Below are 27,768 nucleotides of genomic sequence, written 5' to 3' on the forward strand. Positions count from 1 at the left end.
ATAAACTTTAGTTCCAAGGCCAGCAGTAAACAAACGGTAGCATATTTTCATTTTGTTTTAACAGTAACAGTTTTGTCATAACAGTAATTTACAAATTCCCTAGTTACTGAATGGGCTGCACAAGATGTTTTGTCTAAGTGAAGTGAAGTTGCAAAAACTACATAAGTACAGTAGTCCACACACACATCCAGTTAAGGTGGACTGTAAGTAGACTGTAACAAACAGTTCAGTTTGTCAGGTGCATGCAACTATGACATGACTTTATGAAAGTTGTTGGTCTGTCTTCTTGACAATGTTGCTGCAATAAAATGGTTGAAGTCAGATGTACAGACTGAAAAATTGTTCTTATATAAACCAGATGTTGACAAAGTTTTCCTTTGGGGACATCATTTGCAGTTGAAAAAGTAAGAAATCGCAATATATGGAAATATCGCAATATTCAATATATCGCAATATCGATATATCGCAATATCGAAAATATCGCAGTATCGCAATACTATCGTATCGTGACTCAAGTATCGTTTCAGTATCGTATCGTGGGCATCTGGTGATTCCCACCCCTACAAGCCAGGCGTGTCTCCTCGTCGGTTAGTGCAACCGATAGCACAACAGGTATCCGGCATTTTGACTGAACAAACACAGCGTGAGAAACTAGTCGACTCGGCGGGCAGCGGAATGAACAAGTTTTTTTTTTGACCGTCAGGTGGGCGCCAGGTGGGCGTTCCCGGCAGCACGTAACGCCCCTTGAAAGCTATGAATAGAGCCTTGTTGTAAGGTCAGTTTATCAAAATAACGCATATTTTGAAAACGGTTTTACTTTGTGGAGTAAATCAGCAGCTAACAGGCTGGAGGAGGCTCACACCATGGATGTATACAATGATTTAGAGCAGCTGTGAAGTGGAGTGATATAAACACAGTGAAGTGCCAGTGCTGTTATCATGAAATATCAGCACTGCTAGGATCCCTTGTCCAATCAAATTGCTCGGCCGGAACTAACTTGTATAATAACCATATAATATTGATTACTGCTACTACTACCTATAGGACTACTTCTGCTACTACTACCAACATCTACTACCACCCTAGATTTTCTGATGCTCATCTACGTATGTGTACAAATATACCATCTAGATCAGTATTTCTCAAACAGTGGTCCGCGGGCGCCCCCTAGTGGTCCGCGAGTAGATTTATCTTTTTTTCCTTTTTTTACACCTCCCACTATCCAATCAGAGACATGTTTACATTTTCTGGGAAACGGAAGGTCCGATCACAATGCCTAAGGACTATATGTATTTTTTCACCCCGAATCCAATGCCGCCACCCCTGAGTCTCTACGACGTACGATTGCGTAGATACATCCACTCTGCATGCAGGGCTACAGGAGAGAGACAGAGTAGGCTACAGTGGGGGTTGGGAGTTCCAAGTCACTGACCAAACACACTATTTCAGTGATGGCTGTCAGAATATAGAGCCAGTTAACACTTATTTGAACACAAAAACGGAATGCTACTTTAAGATGGCAACAGATAGCCTATTTGACTTTGGCAACATTGTGCATTTAAAAGTGGTAAATGACATTAGAGTTAACCTTGATAAAGGCAACCTCTCTATCCTAGTCCTGTTAGACCTCTCCGCCGCCTTTGATACGATTGATCATCAGATCCTTCTATCTAGGCTCAGTTCATGGGTTGGTCTCTCCCCCACTACCCTGAACTGGTTCAGAACCTATCTCTGTGGCCGTGAATACTCAGTCTATATAAATGAATTTTCCTCAATGGGAGTTCAAAGTCCCTGTGGTGTGCCCCAGGGATCCATCCTGGGTCCTATCCTCTTCAATCTGTATCTCCTTCCTTTAGGTGCCATTATTAGAAAATTTAACATTGACTTTCACTGCTATGCTGACGACACGCAGATTTATTTATCCGTCACTCCCCCCAACCTTATACCCATCGACAACCTCCTGAACTGCATCTCCGAAATTAATCAGTGGATGAGCCATAATTTCCTGCAACTCAATCAGGACAAGACTGAAATCCTGGTAATTGGTGACAAGAAAAAAAGGGAAACCATTGTTACCCACTTAAAAAGCAGAGGGCTTCATGTCACCTCCCAGGCCAGGAACCTGGGTGTCATATTTGACACAGAATTAAACTTTGATGCCCATATACGAAATGTAACAAAAACTGCTTTCTACCACCTTAAGAACATTGCCAAAGTCAAACCTTTCCTCTCTCATGAAGATGCCGAGAGACTAATTCATGCATTTGTTTCTAGTCGTCTAGACTACTGCAATGGACTTCTCACCGGTGTTTCAAAAAAAAAGTCATTAATAAGCTGAAACTGGTTCAAAATGCAGCTGCCAGAGTGCTGACAAACACTAAGAAATTTGACCACATAACTCCTGTTTTAAAGTCTCTCCACTGGCTACCGGTTGATTTTAGAATCGATTTTAAGGTGCTCTTAGTGGTTTTTAAAGTTTTACATGGACTTGCCCCCCCGTATCTTAATGACCTTTTATCAGTTTACGCTCCTGTCAGAGCCCTTAGGTCCTCAGAGTTGTCACAACTTCACATTCCGCGGTCTAGAACAAAAAGATACGGAGAGGCCGCTTTTAGCTCTTATGCCCCTAAATTGTGGAATACCCTTCCCCTAGAGTTGCAGAACTCCTCTTCCACTAATGCTTTTAAGAAAAATCTTAAGAGCTATCTTTTTACAAGGGCATTTTCTTAACATTTATCTTCTTTTTATTTTAATCTGTATCCTGTTTTATTATATCTATCCTGGGCCCCATTTGTTCTCATTTTTTTTTAACTGTTTACTTTACTGTTCTATCTTTATCCAACTGTTTTATCTTTCTGTAAAGCACTTTGAATGGCATCTTATGTTTGAATTGTGCTATATAAATAAAGTTTATTATTATTATTATTATTATTTATTGAACTTGAAAAAACTTTCTTTGAACTTTGAATAGGCTATATTTGAACTGAAAAGGAAAAATAAATGTTAAAAAAAGGTCAATAGACTAACTAAAATAAATTATATATATATATATATTTATTTATTATTATCTTGTTTTCATAATTGTGGGAAGCCAAAAATGTGATTAATTTTACAGCCTTAATGCTATTTGTCATTTTATTAGCCTGTAAGGTGGTCCCCGAGTTTTTTTTTATTGGTTAAGTGGTCCTTGGTCTGAAAAAGTTTGAGAAACACTGGTCTAGATGGGCCTAGATAGTTGTAAGTAAGTAAAGTAAGTAAACCTTTATTTATATAGCGCTCTTCGTAGCACGAGTGCACAGAGTGCTTCACAGAGGACCACATACAGGTTAAAACAAGTAATACAATTAAAACATCTCATATAATTAAAACATGTCTAAGAAAATGCAAAATTAGGCTAGCAGAAAAATAGCTAAAATAAAGACATAGACATTGCAAGCAGAAGAATGAAATAAATCAAAACAGTCGGTAAAATCTATGTATGGCCGAAAGCTTTTTTGAACAGGAAAGTTTTTAATTGCTTTTTGAACACAAGTTCAGAGGAAGAGACTCTCAGGTCCAGAGGGAGAGTATTCCAGAGCCTTGGGGCCACCACCGCAAAGGCTCTATCACCCTTAGTTTTTAATCTGGTCCAGGGCACCGCCAGTAACTCCTCGTCGGACGACCTCAGAGACCGACTGGCCGAGTATGAATGGAGAAGCTCGGAGATGTAAACCGGGGTTTGTCCATGGAGGGCTCTATAAGTTAAGACCAGGACTTTAAACTGAATTCTGAAATTCACTGGGAGCCAGTGGAGAGAGGCTAGGATAGGGGTGATGTGGTGAGACTTTTTTGACCTGGTGAGCAATCTTGCAGCGGCATTTTGGACAAGTTGGAGCTGGTTTGTTGTAGGGATGGGCATCGAATTTCGAATTTTCGAATAATCGTTGTTATTATCAAGGTCGACTTTTATTATTGAAATTCGAAATTCGAAAAAAAAAAAAAAAAAAAAAAAATTTTTTTTTTTTGAGTGAAATGTTGCATTGTCTCCCCTGATTCTAAGTATAGTCAAATCGCTTGGTTTGAGCAAGTAAAACAATTTTTATAAGCATTTTAAGCAAGGTTTATGGAAAAATTAATGGCAGATGAAATCCCATGAAGAGGGAGAGGGGGTGACTTTGGCACCCCTTTGGCACTCAGACCTGAGCCTACTAAATATTTAATGAACCACTCATGATTGTCAAAACTGTTTTTTATTTTCGAAAATGTCAATGTCATGTAACATGTTCTTTACTTCAGTGGTGCAATGCTTGTTTGAGCTAAAAATCCACAGCAGAAGCTTTTTATATTAATTAATAAAGCCGTAGACTTAGAATCAGGGGAGACAATGCAACATTTCACTCACAAAAAAAAAAAAAAAAAAAAAATTTTTTTTTTTTTTTTTTTTACATTTTTTTATTTATTTTCGAAATTCGAATTAAATTCGAATTTGGCCAGCGAATTTCGAATAGTGTTTTTGCTAGAAATGCCCATCCCTAGTTTGTTGTCTGTCTGGTATGATGCTAGCACTTTGTGCTTGGTTACTTTAATCTAAATCTGTTTAACGTTCACATAATTATTGACTCATGTTACCATATAAAACAATAGCTTACAGCCTAAGGTTTCATAGTTTGTTGACAATGGGAAAATAGTTGCTTGAATAAAGGTGTCGGGATTATTTTAACCAAGCCTCAGTCCTGATGCGAACAAATTGTGTATTGTTCAATTGTGAATCATTTATAATTTTACTAACCTAACCTTCAGTGTCGATTTCCTAATGTCTGGTGTCTGCGTTTGAAAATAAACACAACTTAGAAAGTGTGAACCAACTGTCTCTGAGTGTTTGTCAAGCCTGCTGTTTTTCTGACTGTGTGCTGACAGGATGAGTTGTGGAGGATCCAGGAGCAGCTGGAGTGTTTCTTTGGAGCTTTGGTGGGCGCCAATGTCTACATCACACCGCAGGAGTCGCAGGGCCTTCCTCCTCACTATGACGATGTCGAGGTACAACACCCAAACCACACACCCAACCCTACCTATACCATACCTACCATACCTAACCCAAACCACACACCCAACCCTACCTATACCATACCTACCATACCTAACCCAAACCACACACCCAACCCTACCTATACCATACCTACCATACCTAACCCAAACCACACACCCAACCCTACCTATACCATACCTACCATACCTAACCCAAACCACACACCCAACCCTACCTATACCATACCTACCATACCTAACCCAAACCACACACCCAACCCTACCTATACCATACCTACCATACCTAACCCAAACCACACACCCAACCCTACCTATACCATACCTACCATACCTAACCCAAACCACACACCCAACCCTACCTATACCATACCTACCATACCTAACCCAAACCACACACCCAACCCTACCTATACCATACCTACCATACCTAACCCAAACCACACACCCAACCCTACCTATACCATACCTACCATACCTAACCCAAACCACACACCCAACCCTACCTATACCATACCTACCATACCTAACCCAAACCACACACCCAACCCTACCTATACCATACCTACCATACCTAACCCAAACCACACACCCAACCCTACCTATACCATACCTACCATACCTAACCCAAACCACACACCCAACCCTACCTATACCATACCTACCATACCTAACCCAAACCACACACCCAACCCTACCTATACCATACCTACCATACCTAACCCAAACCACACACCCAACCCTACCTATACCATACCTACCATACCTAACCCAAACCACACACCCAACCCTACCTATACCATACCTACCATACCTAACCCAAACCACACACCCAACCCTACCTATACCATACCTACCATACCTAACCCAAACCACACACCCAACCCTACCTATACCATACCTACCATACCTAACCCAAACCACACACCCAACCCTACCTATACCATACCTACCATACCTAACCCAAACCACACACCCAACCCTACCTATACCATACCTACCATACCTAACCCAAACCACACACCCAACCCTACCTATACCATACCTACCATACCTAACCCAAACCACACACCCAACCCTACCTATACCATACCTACCATACCTAACCCAAACCACACACCCAACCCTACCTATACCATACCTACCATACCTAACCCAAACCACACACCCAACCCTACCTATACCATACCTACCATACCTAACCCAAACCACACACCCAACCCTACCTATACCATACCTACCATACCTAACCCAAACCACACACCCAACCCTACCTATACCATACCTACCATACCTAACCCAAACCACACACCCAACCCTACCTATACCATACCTACCATACCTAACCCAAACCACACACCCAACCCTACCTATACCATACCTACCATACCTAACCCAAACCACACACCCAACCCTACCTATACCATACCTACCATACCTAACCCAAACCACACACCCAACCCTACCTATACCATACCTACCATACCTAACCCAAACCACACACCCAACCCTACCTATACCATACCTACCATACCTAACCCAAACCACACACCCAACCCTACCTATACCATACCTACCATACCTAACCCAAACCACACACCCAACCCTACCTATACCATACCTACCATACCTAACCCAAACCACACACCCAACCCTACCTATACCATACCTACCATACCTAACCCAAACCACACACCCAACCCTACCTATACCATACCTACCATACCTAACCCAAACCACACACCCAACCCTACCTATACCATACCTACCATACCTAACCCAAACCACACACCCAACCCTACCTATACCATACCTACCATACCTAACCCAAACCACACACCCAACCCTACCTATACCATACCTACCATACCTAACCCAAACCACACACCCAACCCTACCTATACCATACCTACCATACCTAACCCAAACCACACACCCAACCCTACCTATACCATACCTACCATACCTAACCCAAACCACACACCCAACCCTACCTATACCATACCTACCATACCTAACCCAAACCACACACCCAACCCTACCTATACCATACCTACCATACCTAACCCAAACCACACACCCAACCCTACCTATACCATACCTACCATACCTAACCCAAACCACACACCCAACCCTACCTATACCATACCTACCATACCTAACCCAAACCACACACCCAACCCTACCTATACCATACCTACCATACCTAACCCAAACCACACACCCAACCCTACCTATACCATACCTACCATACCTAACCCAAACCACACACCCAACCCTACCTATACCATACCTACCCCAAACCACACACCCAACCCTACCTATACCATACCTACCATACCTAACCCAAACCACACACCCAACCCTACCTATACCATACCTACCATACCTAACCCAAACCACACACCCAACCCTACCTATACCATACCTACCATACCTAACCCAAACCACACACCCAACCCTACCTATACCATACCTACCATACCTAACCCAAACCACACACCCAGACTGCCCAAGTCACACCACACACCCATACTGCACAGACTGCCCAAGTCACGCCTTCTTCCAGGTTCCGCATGGGACCGAAGGAAGGGAATTCCCCATTCATTTTTCCTGACGTTTCGTAAAATCCTGACCATAACACATTTGACTCAAAAGGCGTCTTGAGTCAAATGTTTTATGGTCTCTCGCAATTCACCTCGTAGCGGAATCGCTTGGTTTGTCCAAGTAAAACTCTTTTTAAAGCAGCTACGAGCAATATTTTGAAAAAGATATGTCACGATGAGTCCCTTAGACACATACAGTGTGGAAAATAGGGTCCAGGTTGAAAAAAAACGAAATTCTCCTTTAAGCGAGAAACTTGCTTCAACATAGTCTCAAGTTTAGGATGTTGTCGGCGGCAGCTAGCCCTATATTCGAATGTCAACTTGACTAGGCGGTCGCAGGCGAGTCCCCGAAAAATGAGTAAATTGTGAGATTTCACTGGGATTTCAATGACTAGATGTTAGCCCAAGGAGATAATTTAGTGCATATATTTGGTAATAGCTTTCACTCTCTCCTGTTATCTCCCCATCTACATTATATTATACTTGCGCTGTTTAAAGTCAAACTGAACCCGTTCGTCGCGTGCGTCGGAGTCCGTTTCAGACTAAAAACATAATTTGACAGGTTGAGAGGCGGGTCATAGTATCATGTCGATGTTTTTATTTGACAATTCTGGCATGTTCCGCCTCCAAATCGAGTGGGATTCAGCGTGTTGTGGCGCTCTCCTCGGGAAGAGCCTGCTGACGCGAGGTTAGTGGCTGAGTGGAGCTCAGCGAGCCGCAGGTAGCCAGCTGCCTTCGTGTTGCCGAGCGGAGAGTGCAGCACGTCGGCCTGGAATCTCGGAGGCGCGCGCCATTATCGCTATTGCAGTAAATAATATTCCTGGAATGCAAATTTTAACGAGCCAGTTACATTTCTTTGCATTCTTAGACATTACCGTTTGATTTAGTTTGCATAATTGGTCAAGTTAGTAGTTAGTTTATGGGCTAGAAATTCTGCCAGATGAGAGGCACTAGGCACCATTTTCCCCTTCATTTGGAAGAGAAAATTATCCTGAAATGAAGATTTGATTGACAGCTGCCATGTCGTGATATGATTGGTTGAAATGGGGTAGAAATTTGATAGTACTAGGTGGTGACGTCAGCAAACTGTAGATTACTGTTATGAATGAAATCTTGAAAAATGAACTTTTGATGTGAAAAAGTGTGAAAAACTAAAGAAATTAGATTTTTGAGATTTCTTTTGGCATACATTATTAAATAGGTGCACTGAATACCCAGGTATTTGAACTAAAATAAAATAAGTCATTTTTGGGTTCAGCTCGACTTTAAGTCAGCTGCGTCGAGTCACATTTTTGGGGAGCTGCACGACCCCTGTTGGTGGCTCTTGCCCAGGTGTTTATCATACAGTGGAACACAGAAATGTGGACCAAGGCAGCTCAGCAGGCAAATAGTAAACAAAAATGAAAGAGGCGAGCTCCTTGAAGTTTTTCGAAGAAATAGTATTTAATCCAGAAGTAATATATTCGTGTATACAGCAGTGTTACAAACAGAATATATCTTCACAAAAGTACACGGGCAAACAAAACGCTACGCGCGTTTCAACCACACAGCGTCTTCATCAGGCTGGAATAGCCTGCTATAGCTATTACTTCTGGATTAAATACTATTTCTTCGAAAAACTTCAAGGAGCTCGCCTCTTTCATTTTTGTTTATCATACAGTGTCAGCATGTGTGTTGGTGGTCCTCTTGCCCAGGTGTTTATCATACAGTGTCAACATGTGTGTTGGTGGTCCTCTTGCCCAGGTGTTTATCATACAGTGTCAACATGTGTGTTGGTGGTCCTCTTGCTCAGGTGTTTATCATATAGTGTCAACATGTGTGTTGGTGGTCCTCTTGCCCAGGTGTTTATCATACAGTGTCAACATGTGTGTTGGTGGTCCTCTTGCCCAGGTGTTTATCATATAGTGTCAACATGTGTGTTGGTGGTCCTCTTGCCCAGGTGTTTATCATATAGTGTCAACATGTGTGTTGGTGGTCCTCTTGCCCAGGTGTTTATCATACAGTGTCAACATGTGTGTTGGTGGTCCTCTTGCTCAGGTGTTTATCATATAGTGTCAACATGTGTGTTGGTGGTCCTCTTGCCCAGGTGTTTATCATATAGTGTCAACATGTGTGTTGGTGGTCCTCTTGCCCAGGTGTTTATCATACAGTGTCAACATGTGTGTTGGTGGTCCTCTTGCCCAGGTGTTTATCATACAGTGTCAGCATGTGTGTTGGTGGTCCTCTTGCCCAGGTGTTTATCATACAGTGTCAACATGTGTGTTGGTGGTCCTCTTGCCCAGGTGTTTATCATATAGTGTCAACATGTGTGTTGGTGGTCCTCTTGCCCAGGTGTTTATCATACAGTGTCAACATGTGTGTTGGTGGTCCTCTTGCCCAGGTGTTTATCATATAGTGTCAACATGTGTGTTGGTGGTCCTCTTGCCCAGGTGTTTATCATACAGTGTCAACATGTGTGTTGGTGGTCCTCTTGCTCAGGTGTTTATCATATAGTGTCAACATGTGTGTTGGTGGTCCTCTTGCCCAGGTGTTTATCATATAGTGTCAACATGTGTGTTGGTGGTCCTCTTGCCCAGGTGTTTATCATATAGTGTCAGCATGTGTGTTGGTGGTCCTCTTGCTCAGGTGTTTATCATACAGTGTCAGCATGTGTGTTGGTGGTCCTCTTGCCCAGGTGTTTATCATATAGTGTCAACATGTGTGTTGGTGGTCCTCTTGCCCAGGTGTTTATCATACAGTGTCAGCATGTGTGTTGGTGGTCCTCTTGCCCAGGTGTTTATCATACAGTGTCAGCATGTGTGTTGGTGGTCCTCTTGCCCAGGTGTTTATCATACAGTGTCAGCATGTGTGTTGGTGGTCCTCTTGCCCAGGTGTTTATCATACAGTGTCAGCATGTGTGTTGGTGGTCCTCTTGCCCAGGTGTTTATCATACAGTGTCAACATGTGTGTTGGTGGTCCTCTTGCCCAGGTGTTTATCATACAGTGTCAACATGTGTGTTGGTGGTCCTCTTGCCCAGGTGTTTATCATATAGTGTCAACATGTGTGTTGGTGGTCCTCTTGCCCAGGTGTTTATCATATAGTGTCAACATGTGTGTTGGTGGTCCTCTTGCCCAGGTGTTTATCATATAGTGTCAACATGTGTGTTGGTGGTCCTCTTGCCCAGGTGTTTATCATACAGTGTCAGCATGTGTGTTGGTGGTCCTCTTGCCCAGGTGTTTATCATATAGTGTCAACATGTGTGTTGGTGGTCCTCTTGCCCAGGTGTTTATCATACAGTGTCAGCATGTGTGTTGGTGGTCCTCTTGCCCAGGTGTTTATCATACAGTGTCAGCATGTGTGTTGGTGGTCCTCTTGCCCAGGTGTTTATCATACAGTGTCAGCATGTGTGTTGGTGGTCCTCTTGCCCAGGTGTTTATCATACAGTGTCAACATGTGTGTTGGTGGTCCTCTTGCCCAGGTGTTTATCATATAGTGTCAGCATGTGTGTTGGTGGTCCTCTTGCCCAGGTGTTTATCATACAGTGTCAGCATGTGTGTTGGTGGTCCTCTTGCCCAGGTGTTTATCATACAGTGTCAGCATGTGTGTTGGTGGTCCTCTTGCCCAGGTGTTTATCATACAGTGTCAGCATGTGTGTTGGTGGTCCTCTTGCCCAGGTGTTTATCATACAGTGTCAACATGTGTGTTGGTGGTCCTCTTGCCCAGGTGTTTATCATACAGTGTCAACATGTGTGTTGGTGGTCCTCTTGCCCAGGTGTTTATCCTGCAGTTGGAGGGGCAGAAGCACTGGCGTCTGTACAGCCCCACTGTTCCCCTGGCCAGAGAGTACAGCGTGGAGGCAGAGGGCAACATCGGCAGCCCAACTCACGACATCATACTCAAGGTACAGCCAGAGTTGGAGGAAGTACACACATTCTTTACTTAAGTAGAACTATACTGTATTTTCTTGTGTAAAAAGACAACTTGTTTACACAAGTAAAAATAGAAAAAGTACAGGCTCTGGAATGTAATAAAGTATAAAACTAAAAAGTATTTCTACCGGCTGGTTCTGCGCAAAGCTAACTGATAACTCACGTCATATTACTATAATTAGACTAAGATTAGATGAAGGCTATTAAACCTAAAATATCCACTCCCAACATGTTTTAAGATGTATAAAGACTATACTTTGCTAAATAATTTACGTGATATGGTTTTCCCACAAAAAAAGTGCACATAATGCGTGAAAGCTGGGAGAGCATGAGATGAGAGAGACAAACGCTACATAATTTTTGTCTGTTGTGCATTAAAACTAAAGTAACTAGCCTGTTTTGAAAATGTAAGGAGTAGAAAGAACAGATATTTGTGTTAAAATGTAGCGAGTAAAAGTAAAAAAAAAAAAAGTTGTCCGAAAATAAATACTCAGTGGAGTACGGATACATTAACTCATTCTCTGCCAGGGTCATTTCGGTCTGTGTGCTCCCAGTGCCAGGATTTTGAGCATATTTCCTGATCTTCCAGGACCCACAGAATATTCTGTGCTAGGAATAAAATTACACAACATATCTCACAATAAAGCAGAGACTCTCTTCTTACCCCTTGTAAAAAACTGAAACTCTCCCATGTTTCCTTGTTTAGTTAGTGGAAGTTAGCTTGTTTTCACTAAAAATGCCCTCCTTCGGACAGAAATATGAGAAAAAGAGGTTTTTAGTGAAGGACACCGTTTCAAGCAGAACTCTCTTTTGAGCCTTTTATTTTTTGCCTCAGTGACACATCAGACATATACAGTATTTGTTTTCCCAAATAAAAAATAAAAAATAAGAGAATGTATTTTACAGTTGCCATGTGGATTTTTAGCTTAGCTTGATAAAAGCATAAACAAATGGAACGAACTCTTATGTGGTCACACTCACACACACTCTCTCTCTCTCTCATACACACACACACACACACACACACACACACACACACACACACACAGGAATAATGAGTGCTGTAACATTACCTGCTGTCACGTTAGCTCTCATAACTAACGTTAGCACAGAAGATCACACATTAGCTACGTTAGTGCTGTAAACTTTGAAATGTTTATGTGACACATGTTTCGCCTTGGTTGCTGGGGACGGGTGTGTGACGCGGTTTGACGCGTTTGGCGTATCCATGTGATTCCCCCTCCCTTGAGTGTGACAGACGCTGACGCTGGCAAGAGGAAACGTGAAGCGAGTCGCCTGCGGCATAAGTTATAAACAATGCGTGACAATTATACTCGAATGTTGTGTGTGTGATCATTTCATCTCAAACGCGATACAAAAAATAGGCTACTTTTTACCATCGTCATCGCTCTCTCCAAGTGGCACCCATTTCTCCTCCTCCGATTCATCTGTGTCAGACGGAGAACGCTGTGAAGGGGAGCCTAGTCGCCATGGCGCTCCGTCGTGGAGCAATAACAAAAACGCTGGCGTCTTCCTCGCCATCGTCGCCAGCCGAGAACTCTGGATCGGACTCTGTTTCGACCACAGGCTCCACCCATAAATACTAAACTAGCGGGTTCCTTTTATCAGTTTGACTTGAAACAATGTCACAGGCTGGGAAAGTGTCTGATGTAATGTAAACAGCCAAAACATGAAAGTACGTCCGAGTACGTCTTTGGCACAGAACGCCATTGTTAAAAGTACGTCCGGGTACGTCTTTGGCAGAGAATGAGTTAAAATCCTACTTAAAGTCGAGCTGAAATGAAAAATTACTTTTTTCAATTTTAGATCACATCCCTGGTTATTCAGTGCACCTATTTAACATTGTATGCAAGACAAATGACAAAAATCAAAAAATTTTAGTTTTTCAATTTTTTTTCTCCACATCAAAAGTTCATTTTTCAAATTTGATAGTACTAAATTACATCAGCAAACTGTAGATTACTGTAGATAATTGATAATTATGAATGAAAGTTTTCACTCAATTTGTCCACTGAGTTATGAGTATAATGTGATGTACATATTACACTACAGTAGAGTACAACAGAGTATTACAATATATCGCAATATCATGATACAATCGTATTGTGAGAAATGACAGAAAGTCTGCACACTGATAAGTAAGCTCCTGCATGGTGAGTTTATTAGACCCCTATTAGACATCATGTACAAGGTAACAAAACAAATACTGCATTCAAGACAACTCGAAACTCTGAACTTTAAACTAGGATTTTCCAGCCTCCGGCATAGTTGCATTCACGCTGTTTTTAACTTGGAGTTACAAAAATATATACAGCTAGCTAATTTCATTGGTAAAATAGCTGTTGAATTCAACATATTGCTATAATCAGAGCAAAATATAAACAATATAAACACATACTGCATAAATACTGCAAACACTTTGATGATGTCAACTTGGACAAACTGGAGCTCTGAAATGATGCCTTCCGAACTCGACAGCCGTTCAATTCATTTTTTACAGGTCAGAGCAGTAGTTTTTCCCAGTGTTCCGAGTTGTCTTGAACGGGGGAAAAGTGGAAAACTCTTCCCACATGAGTAAACGGCAAGAATCCCAGGATTCATATCTCTATTAACTTCAGTTTATTTTTGGTCTTGTAAAATTTTGTTTTTGAACATTTGATGGAAATTATTCTGCATGGATAATTGTATGACAATTTTCTGGTCAGTGCTAACAAAGTATGTGCCAAACGTCTTAATCCTAAACATATAATTTGGTACTGTCTGCATCTAAAGTGGAATTTTCCATGTTGTATGAATGAGTGAAACTCTTCCGTCTCCATAGGCAGGGGATCTCCTTTACTTCCCCAGAGGAACCATCCACCAGGCTGACACTCCTGTGGGAGTGGACCACTCCACTCACCTGACACTCAGCACCTACCAGAACATGTATGTTACTTGAACTCTTATCTCATGCTTCTCTGCACCCTCACCAAAGAGCACCTTTTTTGTGATTTTACCAAGAAGAACCCATGCAGCGCTTCTGGCTACTTCCTCATCCCTTCTCTGAACAATTAGATTAGCTGATCTACTCTGTCCAATGTGTCAAGGTGAAAACACATTGCTTTCACATATGGAGATGGAACATTACCAGATTAACTTTTACAACGCAAAAAAACAAAACAAAACAAAAAGACACATTTTGTTGTAAAAACGCTGAGAGATTTCAGTTTTCTAATTATCTGACTTTATATTTTATTTAACCTCAATGCGCAGAGGAGGGCGACAGCATAACCTTAATAATTTATATCAGTCAGGCAGTTCTCTTATTTAGGTGGTGAGATTATAAATACAAGTCTCACAAATAGCAAAGGGGGAGAAATGAGCAGCCAATTTCAGTCCCAAAGATAACCCTTCATTATTTCGCTATCTCTACCCAAAGATTTTGGATTACAGAGCATCCCCAAAACACATGAAAGTGGTCTGCCATAGATTTACCACACTTCCTCAAACATTAATTTGCCCCCTAGAACCCCCCTGCTTGAATTTCAATTTCGGAGTCACAATCGTATTATATTCTTCCAGGAGAATTACAGTGTGTTTGGGCTATATTAGGGCTGTCACTTTTCATTCGAAATTCGAATGCAACTTCGAATGTGGGGGAGGGGTTCCTGTTCGATATGTAAATTGACTGTTCGAATTTTATTTTATTTTATTATTATTATTATTATTATTATTATTATTATTATTATTATTATTATTATTATTATTATTATTATTTTTTTTTTTTATGAACCAAAATTAACCAACTGCTGCTTGCTGGTAATGTTAATCCCATGTCAGAAAAAGTCTCCAGATTTGTCGCGTTAGTCTCTTCTGAGAAAGATTGTCTCCAGGGTCTGAAAAGTTGTCTCGAGTTGGATGCAGCCAAGTTTGTGAGGCAGTGTTGTGACTGTGAGCGTCCAAGCTAACACGTCGGGCTGATGCCCAGTGGCCTGCAGTGGGTTGCACCAGCTGTGCGTAAGTTGAAACGTAAGCTAGTTTGAACGTAAAGTCTCACTAAGTCCGAGTTTACGCACTACTAAAAATATTTGGGTTGCACTAAGTGAAATACCGTAATTTCCGGGTTATAAGCCGCACCGGAGTATAAGCCGCAGCAGCAAAATTGCCTGTTTGTTACATATATAAGCCGCACCGGACTATAAGCCGCAGGTGTTTTAATGTTTTTTTTTTTTTTTTTTGTGTTTTAATGTTTAATTACCATATGTAAGGGTTCGTGCACAGAGGGGATTGTCGGGAAAGAGATGGCTGTTTGAGGAAGCTCCCATTTATTAACATTTCAACAAAACAACATAACACAACACCACCTGTGTTTTTTTTTACAGTGCACACAGTGTCCGCGGTGTGGTGAAAAGAGGGCAAGAGAGGAAATTAAAACAGAAGTGGATTTATAGTTAGAAAGAGTGCTAAAGAAGAGAGAATTCCGTTTTTTATTTTTTTATTTTAGTTACTCACAGTACTATTGACCAGTCCAACTCAAAAGATATTCGGCAGTTTCACTTTGAGCTCTTGTTCCGCCGCTGTCCATCAATGGTTATGACGAGTCTCGCTGGGTACAGTACGCCAAAGCGATATCCATTGACTGGATGGACTTCTGCACGTTTTCAAACTTGTTTTCAAGCTGCTCAAAACCTCTGAGCGATGTCGGACTTAATCGATAGTGTTTCACGGAGTAAAAGTTAAGCCCAAGCCGTGTATCTCCAGCCTCCAGTAGGTGAGTCATTTCCTCATTCATGGCGGTGATTGCTTCGTCTCTTTTCTTTCTGCTTACTGGTTTTCAGTCTTGTGCTTCTTCCAGCAGACATTCGCCCCACTCTTTAAAGTTATTCAGTTGGTTCTGGTCACCTTATTCATTTTAGATCAGATCGCTAAAACATATTGTTTGGTCTGGTGTAGCAGCTGTCTAGCTGAGCGCCATGTTCACCGTGATGCCGGTTGATTTCCGCCAAATGATGTCAAGTCAAGTCAAGTCAAATTTTATTTATATAGCACCTTTCATACACAAAGGCAATTCAAGGTGCTTTACAAAAAAATAATCGAAAAAACAAGCAGCAAAGCAATGCACATAAAATGTGCAGATGAAGCTGTGTAACCTGTAAAATCCATCGATTTTGGAGGTCACCGAGTGGCCGTTTGCTGAAAAAATCCATAGATAAGCCGCACCGTTATATAAGCCGCAGGGGCCAAAAAACGGGGAAAAAGCCGCGGCTTATAGTCCGGAATTTACGGTAGTTACAACGTAGGCATAAGTTAGAACTTAAAATTTACACCTACGTCTTACTAGGTGTAAAGTCCTCCGTAAAATACCAGTTGGCACGGATTGCAACTTGGCACCGTGGCGCATCGTTGTTTTGCGTCCGCAACGCGCTCTCCGTGATAAATTACACCCTTTGATATTTATGACTCACGCTTTTGTTTCCCACAAGCTGCAGCACTGCATACAAATTAAAATAACCGCAACAATTTAGTGAGGCAGGATGGTGGTATAGCCTACAATACTGATGAAGAGCTCACAGATAAACGTTAACAGTAATATGAACCTAAACGAACGTTACTCAATAACGTTCTCATTTGATTAGTGTTGATGAAATATGAAAGCACTAATTTGCGGTGGGCAACATGTCCTGTTTTCACTCCACTTACCGTAATTTCCGCACTATAAGGCGCACCTGAGTATAAGCCACAGCAGCAAAATTGCCTGTTTGTTACATATATAAGCCGCACCGGACTATAAGCCGCGGGTGTTTTGATGTTTAATTACCATATGTAAGGGTTCGTGCACAGAGGGGATTGTCGGGAAAGAGATGGCTGTTTGGGGAAGCTCCCATTTATTAACATTTCAACAAAACAAGCATATCCCGCTGGGGATCTTTTCTTTTGGCATTGTGAGACGCTTAAAAATCACCATCGGCGGGAGCTTTACTCCAGATGCTGTGCAGCCAAGAACACAAGTGAAATTCGTTCTCTCGTGACCTGTGGTTCTCAACGTGATGGACGATTCACCTTTCTTGTTAACAGTCCTAGTGAGAGGCAGGTCGAACGTCAAAGGCACTTCATCCATATTTATGATCTGCTCCGGTCCGATGGAATATTCCTTGATCTTTCTTTGTGTGAATTCGCCGAAGTTTGTAATTTTCTCCTGGTAGTCGGGAGGGAGTTGCTGACACACAGTCGTCCGCGCCCTGACGGACAGTCCCTTTCGTCTCATAAATCTGAAACACCAGGATGGTCCACCTCTAAAATGTTCAATTTTCATTTCGGTGGCGACTGTTTTGGCCTTCAGTCGGATCTGAACGGTGGACACACCTCGGCCGTCTGCTCTCTGTGTCAACACCCTGATGCCAAGGTTACGTGCTGCTGCTCGATTTCCTTCTTTCCTTCTTCTTCTCGCCGCCATCGTCGTAACACAGCCAGTTCTCCATCTTTTGAAGCATGATGTTAGATTACAACGAGCTAGTTGTGTGGCTTAGCCTTCCAAAATGTTGCCGTTAGTTTTTTAGAATGTAATACATAGAATTGGGAATGTTACATTCAATTTCATTCAGACTGTCTTTCAGGCTCAATCGCTGCCATTTTCCCCCCGGAGCGAGGGAGGAGGGAGGGTGTTTTACTGTAGTGGCTGAAAGAGCGTAGTGGCACAGTGCTCCAATCAGGTCGCGAGGCACATTTTTTGCAACATCATCCAATCAGGGTCTCGCTCTCGTAATGTCTGTCTTGCTCTCGTTCTGCCTCATACCAACATCCATAGATTTTGGAGGTCCCCGAGCGGCCATTAGCTGATAAAATCCATAGATAAGCCGCACCGTTATATAAGCCGCAGGGCCAAAAAACGGGGAAAAAGCCGTGGCTTATAGTCCGAAATTTACGGTACTTAAACAACCGTAAATAAACACCGTTTCCACCGTGCTTTTCACTGATTGGTCACAGATACTGTACACGTCATTGTCTGCGACACTATTTTGGTTAGTATGGACTTTAGGGTCTACTAGTTAAGATGTACCTTACGTCTCCGTGGTGCAACCAAACAAAGACACAACTTTAGTGTCAAACTAACTAGTTTGAACGTAGCAGTTAGTGTGGACTTTACACCCTAACTTAAGACAGAACTTACGTTCAGCTGGTGCAACAGGCTGCTGGACTGAAATCTTTTTTTTTTTTTTTTTTTTTAATTAACCAAAAAACTTTGAATATATTCGAACGAATTTCGGGCAATTAAAGTTCGTTCGAATTTTATTTTGGGAAAAAGTGACAGCCCTAGTATGTATGTATGTACAAAATTTGATTATCATAGAAATCTTTTTTTATACAGATCATATCAACATTGGTAAATATCGGTTATCGGCCATAACAGCAATGTTAAAGGATGGCTTTACTGGTAATAAACCCACTTAATCTTGGTAATATAAGCACATGGGCAGTGTTTTGCCTTCTCTCTCCGTTTACCTCACGGAGAATTTGCTTCTGCTCCTGTCTGCAGAAACTCAGCCCCCCACCAGCTGCAAGTCATTAGGGCTCATTAAGGCTCTCCATGATTCTCTGCAGATGTGTGCATACTTAAACAATAACAGCCATCCCTGAGCAGATTCTGCCTCTCCAGCAGAACGTCCGCAGCTCCGTTCTGACGCGTTGCGACATAAAACGCGTCAGAAGGGAGCGCTTTAGCAGAGGAGGAAATGGGAGATCTCCATGAGGAAAATGCAGACAGAGGTAAACACTGCACATGTGCTTATATTACCAAGATTATTAATGATACAAAGTGGGTTGATTACCGCTAAAGACGTCCTTTAATATCGGTTATCATATCGGTCAAAATGTTACACACACAGTATATTGCTTCCTCTCACAGGTCTGTTGCCTTTATCTCTCAGGTCATGGGGAGATTTGCTGTTGGACGTGTTTCCCAGTTTGCTGTTTGACAGCATGAAGAGTGACGAGAGCCTGAGACAGGGCATGCCCAGAGGACTCTTACTGGTAACATTTTGGTGCAAGTACAAATGCTTAAGTTTGTTAGCACTTTAGCATAGACTTCTGAAATCATTATGTAATGCCTGACGAGGTGTCCATTATGACAAGACCCGTGATTAGCGTGATTAACCCTAAGCTGCCTCCTCACCTGTCGGCACCAGTGGCTCCTGCATTACATTACTGGCTTTCCTTGGGAAGCTAAGCAGGTCTGGCCTAGGATACTCCTTGGATGGGAGACTGGTGCTGGAAGTGGTGTTGGAGGACCAGTAGGAGGTGCTCTTCCCCTCTGGTCCGAATGGTCTGATGAATAATCTGGTCTGATGAATAATCTCCCCAATGCCCCAGGGCAGAGACAGGGACTCTGTCCTGTGAGTGAGCACCATCCTTCGGATGAGACGTTAAACTGAGGTCCTGACTCTGTGGTCATTAAAGATCCCATCTGCACTCTTCACAAGAGTAGAGGTGTAACCCCGGAGCCCTGGATAAATTCCCACACAGGCCTTCCTTCAATCATGGCCACCTAATCATCCCTCGTTACTTAATTGGCACATTCAGTCCTCAACTCTCCACCGTGATAGGCTGATGTGTGGTGAGCGTTCTGGCGCAAACTGGCTGCCATGCATCACCCAGGTGCGGGCTACACATCGGTGGTGGATCAGTTGAGTTCCCTCCCCTGATATGTGAAGCGCTTTGAGTGTCTAGAAAGGCGCTATATAAATCCAATCAATTAATTATTATTAATCCATAAAGAAAATAACTAGTAAAGAGTTTCCCATCTGCAACGAAAATTACTTCCTCTACATGATGTGCATGTGAGCGCATGTGTACACATGCGCACACATGCGCCTCAGGCAAACGAGGAAGTGATTTTCATTGCAGAGTGGTAACCCTCTTGCTGGTTCCTCTCGCTATGGATTTACTTTGAAAATGACTGTTTCCCGTATTTTGGATTATTATTTGATGATCGCATGGTGAGTACACAAGTCACAACATGTATGTGATTGTTTCTAGCGCTGTTGTGTGTGTTTTTGGGCGAATGAACGGCGGTAGCATAGAGACTGCCACTGTACTATCTTAATTCTTCTAATTTAGCTCAAACATCCACTTGGACTCAAGGATGAACTGATTACATTTTGGTGGTCAAAGGTCAAGGTTACTGTGACCTCACGAACGCCATTTTCACGCTTGGTAACGGGATATCTCAGTAACACCTTCACGGAATTTCTGCACATTTGTCAAAGTCTGGCCAGACATGGATGTCGACTGCTCGTTGGCGGAGGCATATATCCGCGGTGCGGTCTTCTAGTTTCTCTGTGCTGCCGTGGCCATCTTGTCTGGGACTGACAGTTGAGTGCAAGTAAAAACACCCGGCTTCTAATTGAGGCCTACTGTACATTTTATTTGACAAAATGTGTAGCCACACCCGGCCAGTAAAACGGACCGGCGTTTATATGGGACTCAGCTTTTAATTCAAGTTGGAACGCTATTGGCAACCAAAAGGAGAGAAGAACACATGGTTTACCTACCCCATATTCCTCGCTCTCATCATCATCACTGCAGTGTGGATTCATGCTAACAGGGTTCCTACGCAGTATGCTTTGGAAGTATGGAACAAAGAAGAGTGTTTTTCATGGCATTTTGAGCAGGCAGCCAGCACAGCCAAAATGTAAAATGTTGACCACTGTGAGAGAGTGCAGGCCAGAGCGACCTGAGCTTGATGTCATCGAGAGCAAGGCAGGAAGTATGACGTGCGACTGAGCACACACTCCTACAAAGAGTTGCCTCTATGCCTGGACGTCACTGCCTACAAAACAACTCCAAGTGCTTTATAACTCTACCAAATCCAGAAATCTGCAACCAAATTAGATTGAATGAAAATGCAGCAATAGCCTTGAATTACAAATATACTGTACGTAGCATCACAAATAACCAAATATTAAGCTTGGCTGAACATTTATGAGTTATGCAACAGCAGTAGTAGCAGACCATCTATTCTAGGGGTGCTCCAAAAAATCGATTCTGAAAGGATCGCGATTCTTAATGCCACGATTCCTGGATCGATTTCAAACTCCCAAGAATCGATTCTTCTTTGTATTGTAAAAGAAAGAAAAAAAAACAATTTTATTTTTATTTTTACAGTGCATCTGAAGGCAACATGCAAGATACCGGCTGAATAAGTGTCCAAATGTTCATGTCATTTGTGTACTGTACTGCCACGGTGCCACACCTCTTGCACTTAAGAACTCTGGTTAATGTATTCCCCCCCAAAATCTATAAATCCTTCTCAAAGTCTACAGATCCCCCCCAGCCTATAAATCCATCTTATCTGAAGAACATAAGGGGGAATTCCCCCCTAGTTTGCAAAATGAATTTAGGCTCTGACTGTAATACTTCAGAAGTTTAATTTGAAGTTCAGCATCAATACATTTGTCATTTTTTGTCTTACATTTACCTTTGTGTGTTATTGCAATATAAAACTACATAATTGAGAATCGATTTTAGATTCTGGAATCGAGAATCGTTGGAATCGAGAATCGTTGGAATCGAGAATCGATTCTGGAATCGGATCGTGACCCCAGGAATCGGAATCGGATCGGATCGTGGCTTAGCCGGATCGGAGCACCCCTAAACTATTCTGTGTAAAGCATTTCCATGGACACAGTGAATAAACAAGGCTGCACAGATGCAGTGAAAACTTTATTATTTAACTTCAACAGATTTTTGCTTCGTGCGGGTGACCTGACGGGGATTTTTTTTATTGGGCTAATTAGCTAATGATGTGATGTCATCAGTGATTATGTCAAAAGTGATTTCATAAGGGCGCGCGCGCACACAGACTGATCAGTGATGTCATAGGGGGAACACACACACACACACACACACACACTGATGATGTTAGCAGTGATATAATGGGGCACACACACACAAGGAGGCATTGTGACATCACTGATGCAATAACATTTAGTGAGCAACACACACACACACACACACACACACACAATGAGGCATTGTGACATCACTAATGCAATAACAACAACACACACACCCGTGAAGGCCAATAGGGCAAACGAGGCCGCACAGCAGCCGAGCCTAGGCATTGAGCGTTATAAAATAGACAAAAAAATACGGGGGGGAACAATAATATAACATTATTTATTCAATACTAGAAATCTCTCCTTTCTATTATCCCTCGCTGCCTCCCACGCTGCATGTGCTCACCTGCTCAACTGGCAGCGCTCAAATTTCTACCTACCATGCCTCATTCGTTTGCCCTCGAGGTCTTTCCCCTGCGTGGCCTCGACCGCTCATCTGGCATGCACATGCCAGTTGAGTAATTGTGGGCTGCAGAACCTCGCCTTATTATAGTAGTGAGATGTTAAAGGCAAATAGTATGAGTATAGGTATATATATATATATATATATATATATATATATATAGGTAGCACTGCACTGGTTAGTTTACTTTCTCTTTGTGTCGAGATGTTTGACAGTGGAACGTCCAACTTTCTGCATAGGATTGTGGAGTGAACGGCCAAATGTAACATACAGTATACTGTAGGCCTGTGAATCTTCACTGGCCTCACGATTCCATTAGATTACGATTAATCTGTCTTCGATTCCACGATGCATCTCGATACAGCTCCAATAGTATTGCAGCTCCAAGTATAAAATCCTCAATTTTCTGTACTATTACTGCACATGGCTACTTTTTCATCAATTAATACAACCAGTCAAATAAATATCAAGTCCCTTTTTTACTTTAAAGTGCTTTAAAATCTGAATGTCAACAGAAATTTAAACAAACGATTCAACGATTCATCTGTCTTCGATTCACACGTCCGCATCGCGATGCATCAATTATACGATTAATTTGGACACCCCTAATACAGTAACAGTTGGATATATTAAAACCATTTATTTACATAATACATATTTAGCTATTTGTAGTGTACTCCGATTTCAAATATGGTCTGAAAAATCTACCAAGAAATCTCGAAATTGGAGTCTGGGAAAGTATGGAATTTTCAAATGGAAAATGTGTAGGAACCCTGTGCTAACCTTGTGTGTATTTCCTTCTGCATGTGTTTGTGTGTATAGGATAGCTGTGAAGGCCTGGACACCAGCGGGCAGCAGCTGGCCGGCTTCCTGAGAACTCTGGCAGACAAGGTGGAAACAGGGAAGCAAGAAGTCCGGTCCACTCAGATGAGGAGAGACTTCATCTCCAACAGATTACCACCATACAGCCAGCACCAGCAAGACATCACACCAGGTAGGCTTGCAGTGTGCGTCTGGATTTGTTCAAATACAAACAGGGTTCCCACAGTCATGGAAAACCTGGAAAAGTCATGGAATTTCAAAATCTTGTTTTTCAGGCCTGGAAAAGTCATGATATTAGTAAAATCCTTGAAAGTTTTGGAAAAGAGTCATGGAATTTTGTTGTGTGTAGTGAAATTAATTGTTACAATAATCTGGATAACCTTCCACGTAATGTACATAACTGCAAATTTATTTTCTGTAGCTATCGACGTAATGTAGTAATGTAATCTGTGGTATTGGATTTTAGTGCATCTTGTATTTTATATTAATATTTTTATGGAATGGAACATTCCTGTTTTCATTAGCGTCTATGTAATGTGATGCATTGACTGTAAAGCACTAAAATCCAATATGAAGAGGTGTGTCCAGGTGTAGTAATAATTCCTGGTATTGATTCAGCATCACCGCCTCACATTAGATGGAAATTCTATTTCAGGACTCCTCCCCCAATCCAAGATGGCATCCCTGTTTCCATGCTGTATTTGCTCTGTGAGAAGTGTCTGTTTTTAGTGTTTTCTACGTGTTTTATGGCTTTTAATCCTCAAAACTGCTCCTCACCTCTCACTGCACCACTGACTGAGGTGATCATTCTCAGTGTTTGGCCTGGGAAATCTACAGAAATTCTGCTACTCTCTGCCTCCATGCTCTGCTCAACTGCTTAGCATCTCCTCTGCTCTGGTGTCTCTCCTGTGTCTGGCCTGCCGGTCTCCTGCCTGCCTGCCTGTTTGCTACCAGTCTGGGTCAGCTACCTATTCTCTGCTCTCCTCCACATGCTCAGTAGTATGGTCATCTGTGTTTAATGTTCTGCTTCACAAATTACAAGTTGCACAAAATAAGGCTGCCAGACTGGTTCTGGGTTGTTCGTATAGAACAAGTGTGAAAGAAATGCATGAACGTCTTACTTGGCCATGTGTAAAAGAAAGACTTTCTGCTAGTTTACTTATTTTTTTTCATAGAGTCATTAACACCCAGACTCCTACATTTTTTTATAGTAACATAACTTGCTGCACAGATATTCACACATATTCCACTCGGGGGGCGAGTGATGGACAGATAAGCTTACCTCGACCACAGTCCAATTCCATGAAGACAACTGCATTTTATAGGTCTATTGTACTTTGGAATAGTCTTCCAAATGAGATTCGCAACACCAGAGAAAAAGCCTGTTTTAAAAGGAAACTTTGACTTCATATACTTAACACTCAAAATATACAATAACACATTCTCTTACATAACAGCTTGATAGTGCTATTTTAATCTGTTGTATTCTTATTGTTGCTTTTTTTAATGCAATACTAGAGTTTTGTAAAAATGATTTTTTTTTCTCCAAAATTTTATTAGTTCTTTGTAATACACTGATAACGTTTTATTATTGTATTAAATGTATTTTAATGTCTTGGACCCCAGGAAGACTAGCTGACGTTAGGGCGTCAGCTAATGGGGATCCGTTTAAATAAACAAATACCGTAAACAAAAAACATGCGGCCTGCTAGCTGCTGTTCCTCTCTCTCCCCCTGCCCCCTCCATGCACGCACGCACGCACGCACACATGCACGCACGCACACACACACACACACACACACACACACACACACACACACACACACACACACACACACACACACACACCATCTACTTTTCACTCACTGGACTCCTGAACTCTGAGAAACTGAACTCTGATTTTCTGCACACACACACTGATACAAATCTGATCACTCTACAAATTGTGACTCTCTCTGTGAACTGTGGCGAACTCTATTCTTCCAACCAATCGTTTTGAACTGTACTGACAATGATCCTCCGTCTTGCGCTTTTTCTCACGTTGCCATTCTGGAACTATGGGTCCGATCTCCGTAGTGGGGGTGAGCCGGCAATGCTCTCCCTGTCGGGGAACCCCAGCATGCTCTGCACTGAACCCCAGCATGCTCTGCAGTGCCCTGCCAACACTGCACCAGCACTTGTTTAATGTGGGTCGATCCACCTGACAAAGTGCTAGAGCAGTTGGATGCCCTAAACCTCCAACAAATAATTTACGTCCCCACCAGATATGACCCCAGAAATCCGAGTAGGTCCACTTTGATCTAAGTTATTCTTACAAATTCCCCTCACAGGTATCAGTCTGGTGTTTTCTGTAATGACATCAGTGACCACTGTTTCATTGCTTGTATCCGTAAGTAATAGCTCTCTTAAACAGCCTGTTTCGATCAGTCTGAAACGCATTTAGAAAAACTTCAATAATCAAGCTCTTCTCACATGTTAAATGGTTTAGAATCAGCCTGGTCCCTTCTGTAAATGACGCTTGGAATTTGTTCTGCGATTTGTTTTGGTTCCATCGTGAACAGGCATGCGCCGGTGAAGAAAATCAGAACAAAAAATCGCTCTAGCCCTGGTTTAACCATGATCTCACAGTACTTTTACAGCAAAAAACACTGCCTGGCGCAAAGCACAGCAAACTAAAACCCCTGCAGACTGCCTGGCCTTTAGACAGATCAGAAATAAAGCCCTGCAGGCCAAAGCAAGCTACTTTACTGAAAAATTATCTCTCTGCAGCTCCGACCCTAAACAATTCTGGGAAACTGTAAGAGAGCTTGAAAACAAACTATCCTCCCAGCTAGGGTTGTGCGATGTCAGTAAATTATCCATTGTGATTATTCCACAGTGAACCATCGTGATCCACGATGGCATCGTCATTGGCGGGGGTGGGGGGAATAATTAATAATTTATTAAGTCGCTGCGGTGCGGTAATGCCATTCATTGCAATGCGTTCATTAACAACTGGACAGCTGAGCTCTTCACGGAGACCAGCGAGCTTCGATAGGCTACTATTAGCCTCTGTGCTAACAGCACAGAGCCAGGCGACTGAATGAAGCAGTGGCTCTCACTACCAGCAATTTGAACGGCGCAAATAACAAAACGTTACCGTTACAGGTCCTCACCAACAACGTGTGTGTGTTGAATTTAACTAGCTGGCAGTAAACTGACTGAATTACTGGCTGATATAACGTTAGATTCGCATGGGCTTTTGAACCTAATGAGAGCGATTTGACGAGAGGAGAGGAGAGTTGAGAGAGAAACACAGCTGCTGCTGTAGCCTCAACGCGAGACTGATCAGTCATTCAGACTGATGGGTCTCGCGTTGAGGCTGCTGCTGTGAGCGACTTCAACTTTCACTTTGGAAACAGGCGAGTTAAATTCACAGTTGAAGACTTGTACTCACTTTGGGTTGAAAACAGGAAAGAACGTGAAGTTTCTTCTTTGTCTTAAAAGTTTTCACAACAAAATAACTGACTTCTCATGCGCAGGGGACGCCCCGGCGAACAAGCGCACCCAGTGCAGAGAAGCACTAGAGCGGAGGAGGGGGAGGGGAGGCTTCTCTGAGTCTGAACTGGGCGCGCTCGTTTAATGTCGCCGGCGCGTCCCCCACGCGTCACGGTGAGTGGACTTGGTATTTTTTATTATTAAAACGGCACAAATTTATTTCGAACAGATAATTAATCACGATGATCCGATGTAGAAGGCTCAGAGGTCGATGGGGGGTCGGCCAATCACGATGGTCGATGCCATCGTCCATCGTGCCAACCCTACTTCCAGCTACCCTCATCATTTAAAGGAGAATTTCGTTTTTTTTTACCTGGACCCCTCTCCTCACATTAATTATGATCTGACGACTCACCCAGGGATCTCCGCGGTGTTTCTGGCCGTCCTAGCGTTGTTTTGAGATCAATAGCGTCCAAGCCAGTCGTAAAATGGAGCTCCGAGGGGGCCAAGTGGGAGCCTGTCTTTCCTGCATCTAAATAGCCAGTTTTATTCCCGTTTTGGCCACATATCGTCATAATCTCATCCCTCAACAACCACCAGACTCATATTCCCCCCCGGGGCTGTTTCCTGGTGT

The 27,768-nt window shown here is 42.5% G+C and overlaps 2 protein-coding genes across 2 annotated transcripts in view; one reads left to right on the forward strand and one right to left on the reverse strand.

The window, feature by feature from the left end:
• riox2 (ribosomal oxygenase 2) overlaps positions 1-27,768 on the forward strand; it is a 56,126-nt gene that overhangs the window by 18,185 nt on the left and 10,173 nt on the right. The window contains exons 4-8 of the mRNA XM_083646280.1: positions 4,897-5,016; positions 11,381-11,509; positions 14,380-14,483; positions 19,463-19,565; positions 23,658-23,829. Of these exons, the coding sequence (XP_083502406.1) occupies positions 4,897-5,016; positions 11,381-11,509; positions 14,380-14,483; positions 19,463-19,565; positions 23,658-23,829 (628 nt within the window). The remainder of the gene's footprint in view (positions 1-4,896; positions 5,017-11,380; positions 11,510-14,379; positions 14,484-19,462; positions 19,566-23,657; positions 23,830-27,768) is intronic.
• Positions 23,742-27,768, reverse strand: part of tiprl (TIP41, TOR signaling pathway regulator-like) — a 47,341-nt gene continuing 43,314 nt past the window's right edge. The window contains exon 8 of the mRNA XM_083646293.1: positions 23,742-23,894. Within this exon, the coding sequence (XP_083502419.1) occupies positions 23,859-23,894 (36 nt within the window). The 3' untranslated portion in view covers positions 23,742-23,858. The remainder of the gene's footprint in view (positions 23,895-27,768) is intronic.

The sequence above is a fragment of the Poromitra crassiceps genome (genome assembly GCF_964638095.1).
Source record: "Poromitra crassiceps genome assembly, chromosome: 1".
Taxonomy (NCBI): Eukaryota; Metazoa; Chordata; class Actinopteri; order Beryciformes; family Melamphaidae; genus Poromitra; species Poromitra crassiceps.